Source organism: Ruditapes philippinarum, unplaced genomic scaffold (genome assembly GCF_026571515.1).
Source record: "Ruditapes philippinarum isolate M1 unplaced genomic scaffold, ASM2657151v2 ctg3542_1_1_1_1, whole genome shotgun sequence".
NCBI lineage: Eukaryota > Metazoa > Mollusca > Bivalvia > Venerida > Veneridae > Ruditapes > Ruditapes philippinarum.
In genome coordinates this window covers 49,296-68,895 of record NW_026866756.1, presented here as the reverse complement: position 1 = coordinate 68,895, position 19,600 = coordinate 49,296, and the positions used below count along the sequence as shown (strand labels likewise).

The following is a 19,600-nucleotide window of genomic DNA, read 5'->3' as shown; positions in this document are numbered from 1 at the left end:
TGATTGTAGTCATATATAAAACTTGTTTGTGTATGTTAGAAATTGACCTGACGTTTTAAGTATAACAGTTGGTATTTTGCTCCGTTTTTCATAGCTGCTTATCTTGCACCATATGTTTGAATGCAAGTAAAAATCAAAGTACGATTGTTAGCTTTTTTTATGTTTCTACCTGATATCTCCCAAAGAATAAATACATTTGCCAATCAGTTCAAAATCCTTTGCATTCTTATTTTTTAAATCATTGCTTACACTTCTATGTTTGTGTTCTGTACGAAGTGTATAAAATATAAATGTTGTACCATTAAATCATGGGTTTTTTTTCTAAGATTTCTAACCTATTAAACAGTTTATGGTGTTGTTACTCGAACTGATGTCATGCACCAAAAGTTTATATCTATATCATCAATTGTTCACAAGAGTGACAAAGTTTAAATCCCGTCTATATATGTATGTTATTTAAGAAATAATATCGGTATCAGTGGTGTTTATCGGCTATATAACCTCGGTTTAGAGTTTTAATGCGTAGGAATTGACCATGAAAGTCGTGTTTTATAATCTCTTTTCGGTGTTTATCGGCTATTTAACACCAGTTTAGAGTTTTTATGCATAGGAATTGACCATGAAAATTGTGTTTTATAATCTTTGTACCGTTCTTTCACTTTTCTTTTTCCATGTATGATATATCACAGTAATGCATTGTGCATTGGGAACAATTTCAAGTAAACATGTAGCTGACCTTATCATTTACTTTTTACCATTTACTTTTCTATCAATTATTTGTGTGTTTCAAACACACATTCATGTGGTTTTAATTCAACATGCTTCCAAAATTATATCAACCACAAGAACCAAAAGAATATCAATTAATATAGGACATTGTAATTACATATGAAGGGTCCAAAACTCTTCTTTAGGATTTCTGGACAATATCTTATAAGTAATCAAACGCAATAATATTATATCTTTATTTACATATCAAAACATTTCAACAAAACAAACAAATCAACAATGTAACAACAATAAACAAACACAATATTCAAGAGCACTTTTGCGACTAGACGTAGGGAATAATGATTGTTTATCAATAAATATATAGAGAGAGAGTCACACATCTTTACATCATTAACGATCATGTAGAAGACTGTGTATACAAAACACTTCTACGTCAAGCACTATATCCATATAAATGATATAAGTATAGTAGGTGAAACCTTTGAAAACGGTGTTATTATTGGAATGTAATACCAATACATTAAGTATTGCGAACACGCCGAAAATTGATGGAAATAATTGTTTTAAAAGCGACAGGCAGTCAATTTGAAGAGAAAACGATTCAACTCAAGTGTCACGTGATTATCGCACGCGCTGAGATATAACCATTGATGTGGTAATTACGCGACAGCATTAGAATCACGTGGTAAATGCGTAGAGTTCCGGAATTATGCATCAAACGTCTATCGTATTTCATTTCATCTGATTAAATTTTCAATAAATAGTGCCTCAATGAGGTATTCTTTAGACATGACTAGAGCTGCAAAGAAAGATATGCTAATAACGTTAAATTGTCAGAACTGTGTTGAGATCTTTACTTGTCTTTTTTTCTGCTCGAAAGCCGCCTCAAAACTGTTCCCTTTCTAATGTCGTTTACAATATTTTCAAATGGTTTTTTATTGTCGGCTGACAATTTAGAAGACCCAAAGTGTCCTGAAGAAAATTGTAATCAAACAAATGACAACCATTTTAACTTTTGCAAAATGCTAATTGCATCATTTATTATTGTCACTTTTTATTGGTTTTATCAAGACTAACTACTTCATCATATTATTGTTTGTCTTAATAAATCATACATTTCAGGATTAAATCATTCATAAAGATTGAAATCTTATTCTTCTTCATGTTGTTTTCAGAAGACTTATACCACCTTTAATATATGTCCCTATACATATATCTTAAAATATTTTTATAGCATAAGTCAAAATGATTATCATTACACTTATACGTTCACATCTTTAACAGCCAAATCGATTTTATATTTTATAGAGTTAAATTTTGTAAAGTGTCATCCCAACCACAAGTGCACTCTATGTGCTAACGGCATGTTAGTCTTTTAAAAACACATAACAATCAGGTTCCAATTGTAGCACTGATAACGTTTTCATACTTCCGAATAAAACATTTTCCGATATATTCTAATTTAAACTTTCCTCCTACAACGTAAGTTACGCATCATTTATTTACCTTTTCTTTTCTCCGACTTTCCAAATTGCGCTGTGCGTCTTTTCTCTGCTTGCTCTGCCATCACTCGCCAAGATTCAAGTTCATGTTCACATGATTTAACTTTCTCACAGAAATCTTTAAATGCTTCAATAAATTCATCAACTTTAAAAGTCTTTTCGTTTTCGCAATAATGCACCGCTAGTTTAGTACATAGCACTTTAATCTGGTCTATCGACCCTTCAATGCTGGTCAGATCATTTTCTGCTTCCTGAAACATTGAGAAAAGTACCATTTAGATTGTTGACTTTATATTGCTAAATGTCACATCGACACATTACGGCAATATGGCAACGTTAAAGATGTTGGAAGAATACCTCAGTAAATTGAATAAAGTTAAACTGGGCACGTAAGCAGCACCACCTAAATTCAATGTCTAAGCTGCGAAATATGTAAGCAGAAAAATACGTATAATCGTTTTGAAACAATTCTTTTCACTGTTTAATTGTTGTTGTTGTTGTTGTTGTTTTTTTTGTTTTTTTGTTGTTGTTTTTTTTTGTTGTTGTTGTTTTTTTCTGTTGAAACACTGTTTAAGAAAACAATTAATATCATTCTGCACTCTACTTCGTAAAACTTTGAATGTGCTTTTATTTTCATTCTTGAAGAAGTATATTTATCGTCGAGTAAAATGTATGCCAGAGTTACTTATACAAAGTGCTTTTCATGTTAATGTTTTATTTGTGAAGAATTAAAATATTTATTTTCCTTAGTTAACAGTTATTTATCACAAATTACCAATCTTACCGAAATAAACCCTGAAAATTGTGTTTTGACTTCCTCTTCAGCTTGTTCCAATGAGCCTTTCAGACGATGCACATTACTTTGTAAGCTTGTGAATTCTGATATAATTCCATCTAAGCTAAACCTAAATAAAACAAAAATATTTTTTTACAATTTTTAAAGAATTATAAGCATGTTGAGTTGCAGGATTATGTTGCATGTGCGAATTATTTGTAATACGTCAAATTACGTAAAGGTTAAGGTTTAGTAGTACATATTTACCGCGCGACAAATTTAATTTTGTAAATACGTTCCAATAAAAGTGTTTTAAATTAGTTCTATAAACAGTCGATTTACTAGACTATTTCACAGTTTGCCCATTTACCAAAGTAAATGTGTTACGATTCATTTGAAATACTGCAATCCTCAAACACTAAATATATGTTAAGCTTAATAAATTTGAATTTGTAACAACAGTATGTTATTTATTTTTGATTTTTAAGATTTACTTTCTACAGAAGCAAGTAAAGTATAAAAATAAGGTCTGTGAGATTTATAAGTGACATACTAAAGGATACATCATTCACAATCTGTTTTGATTAGACATTAAAATGAACAGACCTTGATGCTTGTTGTAGAGGTTCCAACAAATCTCCGACAAATGTAAGTGAATCTTTGTTTTTCTTTTGAGCTTCGTCGACAAGGTAATGTAGCAAAGTCATTTTCGCTGTATTAGACTTTGTCATCAGCAATTTATTGAGTGAACCTACACGAATACCTATTGCCCCTCCAGCGCTGCTTCCCTGAAATCATTTTATAAATTAGTGAAAACAGATGTAATTATGACAAGAATCAATTCAGTAAGTAGCGCACTCTTTTTAAAACAAACAGTGATACACGACACTCGTGTGAGATTTGTTGAGAAAAGCTTGATGATTGATGTTAATCCGTGACTCTGAGTCAACTTAAATCGATGCTATTCATGATAATCTTAAATGAGCTCAGCAAAAATTATTGTGTCTTTTTTTTCATTTTGACAAGTTACTTTTTTAATCAACAGAAACTGTCTACGGAGGGAAAACCTGTCGTGCTTTAGTAACAGATGTTTTGCAAATATATGCCTAAGTATACATAACAGATAGAATTAATAGTTAAACACATGTTGGTTTAACGTAGGCACTACTCAAAATAAACTTCTTTGCGAGTCAAAAAGTACATTGTAAAGATTAGTAACAGTGAATTTTGTACGTTTGAACAGACTCAATCAAACCGAGCCTGCAACATTTTCAATTTTGACGCGTTGGGCTTTCGTTAGGGATTCTTATTTTCTCTATTTGTTAACAGAATTGTTTGTCTTCATTACCATTTAATTCCAGACATATTTCATTGACATGATACGTTTGCATATATTCGTCGAATCGATTAGATTTATGATAAATCGAACCAGGTATATTAATATAAGGACATAATTATCAAGATATTTAAAAGAGGTGTCAGTTTTTTACGTTGATAGTGGTGTGAGCTGCAGCTTGAAGTTTGTATTTTAGTCCACTGACAGGGACAATGAAAAAACAGTTTACAGTTTTGACGTGTTGATTTTCATTGTACTAATTTTAGAAAAATAATTATTTAAATAGTACATTAATGGTGATAATTACCTTGTTTATAAAGTTACCAGCATGAAGGACAAATCTTAAGAACCCTCTTAATGACTCATTGTCCATTAACTTGGTGCAGAGAGATGTTAACACTTGGATATTTGGACGAATTGTGCCAACTTGTGAATTGAAATCCTCTATTAAAAGCATCATTTCGATTCTAAGCTTAAAGTCAGGTAACTGTATCAATTGATGAAAAAACTTTTCTGCCTGACCAAGTCTCTCCGTATCTCCCTCGTACCCTCGAATCATCTCAATCTGTAAGACATCATGAGCTATAAGCGACTTATATATTGAAATTTGAAATTATTTCTGAAGTGCAGTGAAATCACATATAAGTATATATATGACATAAGTATGTAAGCCTTTTTGAACGTATTAGAAAGACCTTTAGTATGTCATCAAATACAGATGAACAGTTTAAATAGAACAATGTCAACCAGATTCAAACATGTCAGACCATTACTACAGTATAAAATTGCGTTTGACTATAATATGTTTGTTGATTTGCTTATGTTACAAATTACTAAAATAATTCACTATGTAAAAATTAATAACCAGATTTTGACTCTCATGTACATGTAAAAAAAACAAAAGTAATGTATGTAAACAAACACGTAGCAATTGTCTGAAATATAAATAAAAGAATTGATAACCAGGTATTGCATTATACAAATAATACAGAATTAGAAATTTTAATAACTTTTTAAAACTTTAAACAATATTTACCTCATCTGGCAGCGGCAGAAGTTTCATCAGGCCCTTAAGCTTTTCTATACCAAGATTTTTAGCATCACCTTCTTTAATTTGCTTGATAACAACGTCGTTTGGTTTTCGGAGCTGCTTCAGAAATATGTTCAGATTCATGCCCTTCTTTGGGTCAAAAAGTGTTACCTATGTTTAAAATGGATAATATATAGTTAAACATTTCAATTTGTTGTCATAACTTTGTTGATAATTTTCAATAACTTCATAGATAATAGATTCATATGCATTGCTATCTATCTGTGAATATGATGCCAATATGCTTAATGCATGGTACACAGCCAAAGGTAGACAAATGTTGTTTAAAAATATTCATAAGCCTTGCAATTATTATTACCTCATGGACCTGTGTAGAAGTTCTATTTTGAGCTTTACTGTCGTCTGTATGTTGTTTTGGAGCAGCTATTTCTTTCTGGGAAAACATTTCTTCTACTTTTGTGTAATCAAGGTCGATTTTATCTTTCATGTTCAGAACCTGGTTCCAAATGCTTTCCTCTGAAAAATATCACGCACGGTTATTATTTGAATTCTTATTCGTTTCAAAATACATGTATATAAGTTATTTGGTAGTCTAAATAGATTTAAAGATTTTTTTTTATTTATTAAAGATAAAAAAATTTGGTACACATACAGTAAAAACTTGATATCAAACTCGACAATAACTCGTTTTGTTCATAAATGTTAATACAAATGTTGATTTAACTTACTCTTGAAAGCATAAACTGGGATCTTGTTCCATGTTAATGTTCTCATTTTCTTAAAAGGAGTTGGTGTCTCAATTGGTTTTGGTGGCGGTGGACCGTTTTGAGTTGCTGCTGGCATTCCGAACATAGGTGCACCAGGAGGTGGTGGCGGTGCTCCTGGTGCGGGTGGTGCTCCTGGTGGGGGTGGTGGGGCAGGTACACCGGGTGGTAATGGTACACCAGGTGGGGGTGGCGGTACTGGTACTCCGGGTGCCTGTGGAAGTGGAGGTGGTGGAGGGATATTTGATGTTCCAGGTAACGGTGGAGCCGGTGGTGGTTGTGGCGGAGGAGGAGCATTTGGAACTCCAGCCAAAGGTGGCAAAGGAGGTGCCTGTGGCACAGATGTTGCATTACACCCTTCTATTGCAGACGGTGTTTCAGAGCGTATCAATATATCTTTTAATGTTAGTTCTGTTTGGACGGCAGAATCATTCATTTCCTTTGTTTCATCTTTGCTAATTGGCGTTGCCGTTTCTGCTGCATCACATTCATCAAATGCATTACTTTGTTGTGTCATTTTCTCTAAATGTGTCAACATCCTGTCACTAAAACCAAAAAGAACAGTATTAAATCATAATTAACCTTACATCGGCATTTGAAAAGAACTAAATGGTTATTTAATTCATTCAGTTTTTATAATTTCACGTCTATACATTCCCTATGCCAGATATCAAATGTGTGCACTTTAAAGCAAGATGTACTTTAGATGTAAATATTTCACATCTTCAAAAAGACTTAACTCAGTCGTATGCAATTAAAACCAGTTTTATCTGTGAATGTTTCTAAATTCAGAATGTCACAATTTCTGTATTTAAATGTTGAATTCTGCGTAAGCCTGTGCTAGGGTGTGTCGACTTGCACTTCTAGCACCTTCCATGAACAGACTCAATCAACCGATCGTGCAACATTTTCAATTTTGCTGTATTGGGATTTCTTTAGGGATTCTGATTTTTCTCTATCTTATATGAATTTCATAACAATTTGTATGGAATGTGCCATATATTTGTCAGGAAAAATGTAAATATTAGTTGTTTAACAGAAATTGTTAATGTCCTTTTTGTAACAGATGTTATTTTATATGAAGTGCCGTGTATCTCAGAAATGAAATGTTATTATTATTAAAAATATGCCTTTATAATTTAATTCGATATAATATGTGTTATGAAGAAATAAGGTAATACATCCATCATACGTTTGTCATATTCCGACATCTTACGTGCCTTATAAAAAAACTAGTAGACGCCTGTATCACTAGGAGAAAAGAAGCCTATCTATCCGACGCTTTCTACTAAATATAGGACTGGCCATATTTTATAAGAGTTATTGAATGACGGATGTTTTTAGATCTTAGTTCTATAGCAAATATGGTTCTTATATACTATTCTAAACAAACGTTCTGTACCTGTGTGCGTTCCCATCGTCGAGTAAAGACTGTAGCACAGTGAGCAGCATTGTGTCGTGAGGAGTCCCTTGAAACTGTTTAAAATATCAATATTACTGTAAAACTATTACTGGTTGAAACTTATTGATAAAACTTATAAATGTTAAAAGTCACTTTTAAATAATAAAAAAACAATGTGTATCTGTTAACAAGTATAAGTCACAGTCTTATTTTTTCATCCAATAACCTGACCTTAATTTGATTGTGTTTGTCAATGATTAAGTTAGTTTGACGCTTTAGACGATAATGAAAACTTTAAATAGAAACCATCCTTCCTACATTGCTCCTTCCGAGCTTTTTAAAAAAAATTCATAAGCGACTATTTCTAAATCTGAATAAGACAATTGATAAAAATTAAAATTAATTATTGCAATCACTATCACACAAAACCCTCCACCAAATTTCCTACTCCCTTCACTGACTTAAACTCAGGTTTGTTGTATTCGATAATACCTTTACTATAGCTAAAGTCTTAACGGTTCAACAAAAATGATTCAGAAAACAAAAAATGAAAAGAAACTCTTTTGTAAGACAAGTTTAATAAAACTCTTTTCTATAAAACTATCCTAAGATTTCTGTAAGAATGTGAAATAAATGAACTTGCTTCTTAAAACGTGTGGTTTATATAATAAATAAAACGGTCTATTTTTACCTTATATACAATCTATTTATTAAGAAAAAAACCTATTATTATCTTTAAAGACTACTGAGAAATCAAAGACAATTTCAAACGTATTACTTTTTCATGGACCGCAGTAAAAACGGAGTTTATGTCATTCATTTCAGTTGTTTTGCTCTCCATAACAGCTTCTGTGTCGGCATGATATTCTTCTTCGAACACGTCACACTGAACCAGTAAATCAGGATCGTCCTCGCATCTCAAACTGCTGATTGTATCCTGCAGGTTCAAATCTGCAATTGTTTTAAAATTTATCGTTCAAAATGAAATGCTTTTTTTTTCAATTATTATCATTTTATGGGTATATGACCATGGCACTTATAATGAAAGGTCTTACGAATACTTTCTAGCTTTACTACTGTGCTTCTGTAAGCTTCCTAGGTAGCTTCATGATCTGAAACAATCCTAAGCGTATATTAGGATTCGAATCCAAAGAGATTATGGCTTTTCTCTAAAGGACTGATGTGTCTCAATCAAAGTTCTATAAAGTTTAATTTCTTTTCTTAGCATTACACCTTTTAAGTAAAAACAAATCATGAACTCGCTGGTTTAAACAATTTTTTCATAGAAATTATTTAACCAAACTCATTTGCAATCCATGCTTGATAAAGATATCACAATAATCTTATATGGTCATCTTTGCTTATATAGTTATCACATTTGCTTAGAGGGTGTTTTCATTTCAATTATCACATTTGCTTAGAAAACGTGTTTTACTTCAATTATCACATTTGCATAGAAAGTGTTTTATCCAGTAAGCTTAAGTTTTAACTTACATCAAGGCTTACGTTTATACACAAACATTGTTTTATATTTACCGAGAAACTCGTTCCGGACTCGAACCCTATCTTTAATGTTTTCATTTGCGAAAATGATAGCGTTAATGAGAGCCATGATGATTGTCTTGTAGGCAGCAAGTTCAGAATGCCTGACTTCATTCACCAGTAAACCCATTCGGAATCGCATTTTCTGCCAAAGCTGAAACATAAAAAATGAGCCGCGTCACGACAAAACCAACATAATGGGTTGCGACCAGCATGGATCCAGACCAGCCTTCGCATCCGCGCAGTCTGATCAGGATCCATGCTATTCGCTATCAGTTTCTCTACTTGTTATAGGGTTGGTAAGCGAACAGCATGGATCCTGATCAGACTGCGCGGATGCGCAGGCTGGTCTGGATCCATGCTGGTCGCAAACGCACTATGTTGGTTTTGTCGTGACGTGGCTTAAATGACCAGTTATGTTATTGTATAAGGTAAAAAAATCTGAAGAAAGTGTGATCCCACGGAAGCATTAATCACAACAAAATTACATGAGATTTGCAGACATGTATATCTACACAAAGTTTTAAAACTACTTAAAAATGATTCATCACTTATTATTATGAATTGGATTTCAATTGATGAACTCATCTTTAAACCGATGATTCAGACTGCTATTACATCATAATGCTGTCATGAAAATTACAAATTCACAATGTATTATTTTCATCCGTTGAGAAGTATATTTATCGTCGAATCATATGTACGCAATATAATAATTATAAATAACTATGGTGTAAATGTTACAAAGAAAACGAAAGGAAATAAGTTTTATGTCTACCATAAATATATGTGTTATTATCATTCAAATTATAAAGTTTGTCTAATAGAAAGAGTGAATCTTCTTTTTTCACGACACAGATAATTCCCACAGTGTTTTTAAAACTACAGTTCACATATAAGTTATTGTAGCTCATCATCTAAAAGGCAATGGTGTGCTACTCGTATATAAACTCGTTGTGACAAAATATTTGATATTGTAAATTGTTTATACATTATATATCATTATGTGCTTTTATAAACAAGTCCTTATAATATTGTAGTTTTGTAGATTTTTTTTCTATACTGTCAGACATACCCTGTATCTTTCTAGAGCCTCCAGTGTCAGGTAATAGCCATCTTTCGAGTAGACACACAATGCCGACAATAACTCAAATATCTGTATCTTCACCATTACATGTTTGGTCTCTAATGCTGAAAAAATACGAAAACAAATCATACTGTAGATTTGTTATGTATGAGTACATGTTGTATCTATCTAAATTTTCGTTTTCTTATCTCCCTTTTTTTTTTTTTTATAAAATTATTTTTAATTAATATGAATGCTCATGGGGATGTTTCATAGGTTTTTTTCTGAAAGTGTATCTATGATGTGACTTAAACCAAATTTATTAATTAAAACGAATTGCCAATTTATTATTGTTGATGTTTTTTATGTAAATTCGGGTTGAATTAGCCTTGATATATGCGGATCGTTCTGTCTGCAAACATTTAGTTTAAAATCTAAGATGAGTTATAAAAATTCGCTTATACGAATGAATGAGTCATTCATAGTCCTTGAGTCGGATTTGTAAGAAATTATTAAAAAAAAACTTTCAAATATTTAAAACTTTCTTTCAACTTTTGATATGCAGTCTCCAATTTGAAAAAAAAGTATGAGTACTTTACCCTAGATATATAAAATTCAGTAAAACATTTCTAGTTTCAATAAGTAAAATAAAATAATGACGAAATGATTTATGTTTAATGAATGTATTAATATGCCTTAACATCTGATGTACTGATAATTATAGGTTATTATACATTTTACCGTACAATATGGGAATATAGTTGGACCAATATGACTTTTCACACTGTGTACAAGTCCAAATATATTCCTTATTGTACAGTTAATGTATAATAACCTTTTTATTATATATCTTTCGTTTAATTTGAAATATCATCATCATCATCACCCCAACAAAAACACCACCAATATCATCATCAACACACACCACCACCATTATCAACAACAAAACCACTACCACTATCATCAACACCATCAATATAACCACCAAAACCACCACCACTACTACCATCATCAATAATAGCCCTGTGACCCCTATCAGATTTTTTAGAAGAAAATGTAATAATTCATGAATGTTTTTGTTGTATACAAAGATTCTACCTAAGTTTTAGGATTTGACTGATACAACGAATACGTTTTAGACGTTATTTATTTATTTATTATTTTCTGTGAGTTCAAGAATGCATTGATACTTACGTTTATCATTAATATCTGTTTAATAAACGTCATAATTATATAACAGTAAATTCGAAAAATATCACATTGACACCCCTTATCTCAATTATCACATTAACAATAGTATAACGCTAAAATTTAACGCTATGTTTATATAACGCAAATGACGTCACGTCAAAATATATGTACGGTCGTTTAGTGCACATGTACCAAACCGTCCAATATGAAAATAATATATTTTTGGATCCAATACGGGAATATATTGAATGGTCACGAGGTACAAAGGCAGATTGTCGATTGGTTAGATGTATTTGATATATATAATGATTCTTAATACAATAACGTGTTCACAGACCAATACTTTTGCGTACATGAAGTGATCATTGTTTATAGATAGAAAAAAAACATGGCCAATATGACTCATAGCTTAAGATATTTTGCCTCATATATGACTAAATAACTACGTTAGTCTGGTCAATTGCCTAATGTAAACTATTGGATGACAATATTTAATGACAAGCTATCGACGAGTATTAATACGTGAAATAGGAACATAAATTGTATAGGTAAAATAAAAATATATATTTTTATAGCATTTGTCGTGATTCGTTTCATATCAAGTTGTGTGACAATACCACTACAAAAATAAACAGTCAAAGTAAACATCAATAAGTCACAGCCTTAAAATCAATCACTAAAATCATAGCTTAATTGGTTACGGATGTAATGCCTTGAGATAGTCGCCCATTACTTTTGTAGATTTTTATCAAATGATTATAACAAACAAGTTATTATATGGTGAAATAAATATTTTGCAGATTTTGCTGAAATGTAATGTGTTGACATTAGACAGGAAAATGTCCTTAAGATTTTAAATGCCTTTTCCTTTTATTTGAAATTGTCAAAAGTAAATAAATTAAAGTCATTATTTGAATATCTGGTTACATAATATCACTGCATGCATATCCTTGAACTGTCGCAGGTAAAACGATAATTATATCTGTAATGTCTTATATGGTGAGATAGATCCGATATTTATGAAAATGTACAATAGGGTAATAATAAAATATTGCTTATTCAATGAACAATCAGTATAAATATAGAGACTTTTGAAATTATAAATACTAACCTCTTACGAGGCAGATAACGTATTCCCAATGGTTAATGAAAAAGTCCTTCCCCGATGCCGAGTTGACAAGTGAAGTTGCACATTCCGATAATAACGTCATCTTCGTGACGTCAAACAACGTCACCAATCCCGCACAGGCGAGAAACTCCATTTGCTCCAGTAATAAGTCAAGCCCGCGACATGCTATGAACTCCTCATTGAACGAACCGCCTTCTTTTGAGATTTTACTGTTTAAAACAATAAGGAATGGTACTTTTGAATATTTCAGAAGATCAACTACTACTTCTGGGTCACTATGATCTAGTTTTGGAAACTTTAAGCGTTCTACAATCCGGTCTCTAATTGAAGCAAGTTTTGGATTCACCACAGGCTCTCTATGAAACACGTCATCAATCCCGAAATCTACACTAGACCATGGTGTCATATAATCATCGGAACATGTGGCTTCAGTTTTTACTGTTTCCTTGCTTTCGTCCGCATCCTCTCTAGCTAGGTCGTCCGCATCCTCTTTTGCTAGATCATCCACAGAGTTTGATTGCATAGCATTCTCTACAAGATCAGTTTGTGTCCAAACTGTGCGTTTTATTGGTTCCTGTTTGAAACTGAGCATTGAAAAATTCGACATAGATCTTTGTGAGATCATGCTAGCACGAGTATGATCTCTTGTCCCAATTGATGCAGTAGATAATTGGTCAAAGAGCGATTCTACTGAGCGGTTGTTTCTCAGGATATTATCCTTATCGTCGGTGTCATCGTGACATTCAACAGTTATTGTTACTTTATTTTCGTTATTATCGTTCGCATCTGCTGCAATCTCCTTTGATTCTTTATCATTATCAAGCGTTCCCTTTGTATCTTGTTTAATGATGTCTTCCTCTGATTTGGATCCCTGTAGTTCAACACACGAGCCATTCTTGTCAGTTTGTTTGTCATTTTTGGCATGTTTGGATTTCTTGCTAGGTTTAAGCTTAGACAAAAAATGTAGTTTTTTCCGAAGGTTTGGAAATTTCCGATGGTGTGATCGAGAAGTTCCGGTTGCATCTTGCGGACGGTGCCGGATACGGTCCAGAGTTTGCCTTAATTTCAGCATGGTGGAATGGCTTTAAAACCTACAAATAGTAATGAATTTATTTATCATTGAAAAGTAAAAAATAATATAACTTAATAACGTTACCGCTAACACACTCCTTAGTTGATATCCATTCAATGTTCAACTGTATCAATGTTCAACTGTATCAGTCTCTAGAACAATACCACCCTTCTTTAGTTCATTTGTTAAAGTGAAACCAAAACAAGAGATTTTTTTCCGAATTACATAATTACGTAATCAATATATATAGACTTCGAATAATTACGCTGTTTGAATCATTAAATATTATTGGCAATATCTAATGCATAGGGCAGGTTTCAAGTGACCAAATATAAATTTATTTATTCACACGGGAAGTAGCTTGTTATTAAAGTTATACCGAAACTTTGTCATTGTTTATATAGTACGCTTTGAAAATAAAACAGCCTTTTACAACCCATTAGAGCCGTTAATGTGGTAATTAGTTTTATACGTACAAACAACGTTGAATACGTCAGAAACGCTCGCACATGAGTACGTTGATAATTAACAATTATATTTTTGATATACTTTACATATGGTCCAGTATTAAAACTTAGACTGCCAAAATCCTGTATAACCCCATGGACTTGTTTGCGTGGGCCTGATTTAAGTATATGGTAGTGTTCATCTGTGCTGTTCTTTACAGAAATTAGAAACTTCGACGGGAGAGATAGCACTATGAAAAATGAATTTTATATAGGCCTAGTATCGACTTTTTTTCTTCTGTGAAAATTAACACAGAGAATTTTTTAAGAAATGCAGCGTTTTCATTGGATGACAAATAAAGTTGGACACTAATATATATATATATATATATATAAAAATAAAACAGCCTTTTACAACCCATTAGAGCCGTTAATGTGGTAATTAGTTTTATACGTACAAACAACGTTGAATACGTCAGAAACGCTCGCACATGAGTACGTTGATAATTAACAATTATATTTTTGATATACTTTACATTTGGTCCAGTATTAAAACTTAGACTGCCAAAATCCTGTATAACCCCATGGACTTGTTTGCGTAAAGACTTAATTTGGTTGGGTTTTACGTCGCACCAAAATAGTAACGTTCATATGGCGACTTTCCAGTCTTACAGGTAGAGGAAGACCTCAGGTGCCCCTAAGTTATTATTTCAGGCCCTAAAAGGCACCTTAGTAGAACTGCCGACGTTCCGTAAGTACATAATATATATATATATATATATTCACACATATCTTCACTTACGGGGCCCATATATAAGACCGAGTTGAGTGGCATTATTTCATGCAGTCAATTTTTATATACGCCACTATATAGGCCTATAATGAACATTTCCATACAACAGAACTAAGGGGTACTAAGTTATATATATAAACTATATATTTGATTTTACCATAGGTGAAAACATATTGACCAATAACATAAAACCCCATAATAAATATACACATTTGTGGGACATATATCATTTACTACTAAAACCGGCCTACGGGCACTATGTTAGAAGGGTAGCCTACGCCCCCATACATCGTTTTAAACATGCCAGAGTTGCGAGGCCTTATGTATGCCCCACATTAAATATACACCCCACAAGTATGGTCTCAAATAGACCGATGCCCCGTAAATGGAGGAATGTGTTTGAATATATATATATATACAAACAACCGTTTATATAGGACAATATAACCTGTCATAAAGACTTAATTTGGTTGGGTTTTACGTCGCACCAAAATAGTAACGTTCATATGGCGACTTTCCAGTCTTACAGGTAGAGGAAGACCTCAGGTGCCCCTAAGTTATTATTTCAGGCCCTAAAAGGCACCTTAGTAGAACTGCCGACGTTCCGTAAGTACATAAAAGTACCCAAAGTCCCAGGCGGGATTCGGGCTCACGGCGACGAGTGACAAATGGGTTAATGCAACGACCTTAACCACTCGACCACGGACGCTGCAACATGATCACAATTGCTTATTTTATCTTATCACTATAGTGTGGAATATGTTCTCCTGTTTTAAATAAACATTATCTTTGTGAAATATAGTACGTGCATACAGAAAATAAACACGGTACGTAGTCAGTTCTTTATATAAAATGTTCAAGCAAAATATCAAGTGTACTGTACAGTTATTGTTCATGTTTGTTAATTAATTGCGGTCCATGTAATTCCTTTCAACGCAGTTGTTTTTATATAAATTATGTAATTCCAATGTAAATCTTATACAATTCCCATGTAAATATTATACAAAGAAAAAGTAATGTACACTTACATGTTTAACATTGATTTATATCCCAACGTTAACCCCATGATATTTTTGAATGCGGAACGTTATTTACGGTGTACGCTAACACATAGACACGGTGTCCGATGACAAGTGATTGATATTTGTAATAAACAATAAGTAGTATACTATAATATTTATAGTCTTACACAATTGTACGTTACATTACGTTAAAGATCCCCGTTGATTTTTTTATATGAAATTAGAGAGAAAAAATCCTAGCTAAAGATTTATTTGTCATTTTTTGGGGAAAAAAATTAATTTAAATATTTTAACTGTTTAGATTTATCAGAAAAATGTCGTCATTGAATATTTATACTTTTAAGTTCCTATCTAGTTTAGTAAAAAAGGAAAATATGCGAATATAATGAAACACTCTTTGTTGTTTTTTTTATATTTGTTATCATCTCCAATGGATCTAAGATAATCCAGCATATAAAACTAGATCTGATATTTGGAACACTCAAAAGCAAGTGAAGATCTACGAGTCATTCTATCGTGAACTTCCGGCATAGCTAGACCAACAACTCTAATAAAACACGGAGAATTACGAAGTTTGCCGATTTTGCACGACTCCTTTGATCTGGTTGTTACATCTGTCGAAGGTGAAAAGATCAAGACGATTATAAAAAGATAAAAACAAAAGATGTTTCGTATTATTGTTATGTGACACAGAAACAAGGAAAATAAACTGTTCATTTTTTTTTTAAATAATTCATGCATGCATATAATAATGATGTAGGATTTGAAAACATATACATGTAGATGTTAAGGTACATTTAATGGCTTTATTTTAACGTTCAGACTGAAATATGTTTCTATTTAATTTGTCGTTTTTATTTATTTATTTATTTATTTATTTATTTACTTATTTATTTATTTAATTATTGCTCAGTCATTCATAAAGGCAAAAAATAAATGGTGGGAAGGGCTTAATTAATTAATGTTGTAAGAACTTGTTGCCCAACCCATTCGCATTTTGAAATATATACTCATTATTTGTATATATGTTTGTAAACTTGTATTGAATGCAATAAAAAATGTTTCAACTAATAAATGGTGTTTATTATAATTGAGCCGCGTCACGACAAAACCAACATAATGGGTTTGCGACCAGCATGGATCCAGACCAGTCTGCGCATCCGCGCAGTCTGATCAGGATCCATGCTGTTCGCTTACAGACCCTATAACAAGTAAAGAAACTGATAGCGAACAGCATAGATTCTGATCAGACTGTGCAGATGCGCAGGCTGGTCTGGATCCATGCTGGTCGCAAACCCATTATGTTGGTTTTGTCGTGACCCGGCTCATATTATAATGAAATCCTGGATCCGGTTTGTCAAATCACATGTTCGAGTATTTATACTGAACGACTAATCTTCTCAGTGTCATTAGAAGCGTAGAAAAGTCTGTAAAGTTAACAAAAAATACACAAAAACAAAAGAAAATGTACGTTTTCTTGACATTTAAACAAAACAGAGCTATTTGATGAATAAGAAAATGAATAGTTAGTTATTCAATTGCAACGTAAAAATACACAGAGATAAATACTCAAAAAATGATACAATAGTAAAAATACAACTTACCAATTAACCGAAAAATTGTCGCGGTAACTTGATTTAAATCTTCCAAAAGAGAGCAAGGCACTAGCCAGTGTAATATAAGCAACAACGGACAATATAAACTTCCATTTTTCGAGTCCTGCTTTTAACACGATAACTTTGTAAAGTAAGATATCCGAGATGATTGTAAGTCATTGGTATACATGTGTCCGTATTTACTTCCTCAAACACCGGATTCTGACAAGCATTTTGTTATTCTAATGTACTTGACAATTAGAATTTGAAATTACTGTTTTCCTGTGGATGAACAAATGATACAATACATTATATACGAAAACGTAACTATTTAAGTGATTTATAAATAACTTTTATAAAATGGAAAAACGCGTAACGTGCTCTGTCATTATGAGAGTGGAGACGCCCAAATGCAGTTGATGAAAGCTACTCATTAAATAAAATCAAGGACATGGGTGTTTCTTAAAGATAATGCTCCTGTTAAAATTGAACGGTCTAGGACAGGTTTCTTGAAAATATAACTCTTTTCATAGTTTTTTTTTGTTTGAACAGCACAATACAAGTTTATAATAAGCATCCTTTTTACTTCTTTTTTTTATCTTCCTTAAGTTGACATTTGACCGCAGTTTACTTCATGCTGAACTACAGTGATTAATTGATTATATCATAATATAGCATGTCAAAATCATTGTATATATGTATGTCTGGAACATGTCTGGTCTCCTTTCGAATAATAGTAGAGCTATCCCAATCGCAACTTTTCGGCCCTTTCTGTCAGTCAGTGGACGTTCCGATCGACCCGGGCATCCGCGTTGGCGTCGGCATTACAATCTTTGTTTTAGTTCTGCATGTAACATCATATCTAATCAACCACTTAATATATTTCCTTGTAACTTCATTTCAGACCGTGATATTAGGTCACGATCCAATACCCATAACTCTAGCTTGGGTTTTGACAGAATTCTGGCCCCTTCTAACTTAGATAATTCTTTGTTAAAGTATTGCATACAGCATCAATATCTTCAAAACTACTTACGGTATTCACTTGAAACTTTATACACGTCTTTGTGGTCATAAATGGAGGTCACATTCCAAGGCCTATAACTCTAGCGTGGAATTTGAAAATGCTACCTTGGTTTAGGTTTTGTTTGCAACATTAATCTTTAGTAAAACTATTAATGGTATTCACTTGAAACTTTATTCATGCTTTTTTTTATTGTAATTCATAATCACTTTCTAAGACCAATAACTCTAGCATGGATTTTGAATGAAATAAGGCCTTTGTCAACTTAACAATTTTTTGGTCAATATCCAAAACTCTTAAAGTTCTATGTCCCGTACAATATTTGATTTTTAGTCTTCTTTGTTAATAAGACTCTTCTTTTACTATCAAGCCCTGGGGAATAGTCGATTACGCTGTTCTATCGACATTTCTTTTCTTTTTTTAATATTTGCAATGCTTACAGTGTTAATTCGGTTATGCTTAAGAAACTCATAATAGGTCGCAAACACCAATTTACCACTGTAATAAGATGTTTATAGAAACTTTGAAAAATGATTTAAATATTACCAGACCACGTTTTTATATGACAAGGAAAATTATCATAATTCTGTTTATCAATGTAAGTTACTCGCTTTATATATACTGTTTTGTTCGCTATATAGAGGTTTTTAAAATTTACTTATTCCTTGTATTGGCTATAAGAAACATCGGATATAGCTAGCGTACACAAAATTCACGAGTTCGCCTTAAATGAGTTTCGCTACATTATTCCATTGCGATGCAAGAAATTACAATAGCAATGTGAATAATATATAGACTCATTTTTCCATTAATTGTTTGACTGTTATGATATGCTTTTCATTTCATTAATAAATACCTTAAGCCAGACTTCCCAAATGTTATTGACACATATAAATCACAATCCAAGGAATAAATTTACAAGTTAAGTTATCTTCGTGCGTATGGGGATAAAGTTGTCTATGACGTCGTTGATTGCGAGTTGAAATCCATTTTGGGGAATTACATTAGTCTTTGTCATCAACAGTTTACTATTCAACTTGTGGAATTTATTTGTGGTCAATCTCTATCTGGGACATATGTCCTATTCTACATGTTCTATATAGATTCTCATCAGAAACTCACTAATTTTTGCAAGTTACATGTAGCAATAATTTATCC

At 32.4% G+C, this 19,600-nt stretch overlaps 1 protein-coding gene across 3 annotated transcripts; it reads right to left on the bottom strand.

The window, feature by feature from the left end:
- Positions 1-951: 951 nt before the first annotated feature.
- LOC132733573 (inverted formin-2-like) lies at positions 952-17,694 on the bottom strand. Of its 3 annotated transcripts, none has more exons than XM_060720230.1 (14): positions 17,428-17,694; positions 12,473-13,581; positions 10,180-10,295; positions 9,099-9,258; positions 8,341-8,513; positions 7,563-7,636; positions 6,125-6,705; positions 5,755-5,912; positions 5,382-5,546; positions 4,653-4,910; positions 3,616-3,797; positions 3,019-3,139; positions 2,239-2,485; positions 952-1,704 (listed from the first exon to the last, which is right to left on the bottom strand). In XM_060720230.1, exons 2-14 carry the CDS (start codon positions 13,560-13,562, stop codon positions 1,586-1,588), a joined length of 3,444 nt encoding a protein of 1,147 aa, XP_060576213.1. In that variant the 5' UTR covers positions 13,563-13,581; positions 17,428-17,694; the 3' UTR covers positions 952-1,585. The 3 variants fall into 3 exon arrangements, with proteins under 3 accessions (XP_060576213.1, XP_060576214.1, XP_060576216.1); XM_060720231.1 differs by lacking the exon at positions 17,428-17,694 and adding an exon at positions 15,830-15,850; XM_060720233.1 differs by lacking the exons at positions 12,473-13,581; positions 17,428-17,694 and adding an exon at positions 13,647-13,758.
- Between the last annotated feature and the right edge of the window lie 1,906 nt (positions 17,695-19,600).

Coding starts and splice junctions, on each gene's coding strand:
- LOC132733573 (XM_060720230.1), bottom strand. CDS start 13,562: ATGCTGAAATTAAGGCAAACTCTGGACCGTATCCGGCACCGTCCGCAA. Junction 10,296..12,472: donor CGTTATCTGCCTCGTAAGAG/GTTAGTATTTAT, acceptor GTATTTTTTCAG/CATTAGAGACCAAACATGTA. Junction 8,514..9,098: donor AGTCCGGAACGAGTTTCTCG/GTAAATATAAAA, acceptor AAACAATTGCAG/ATTTGAACCTGCAGGATACA.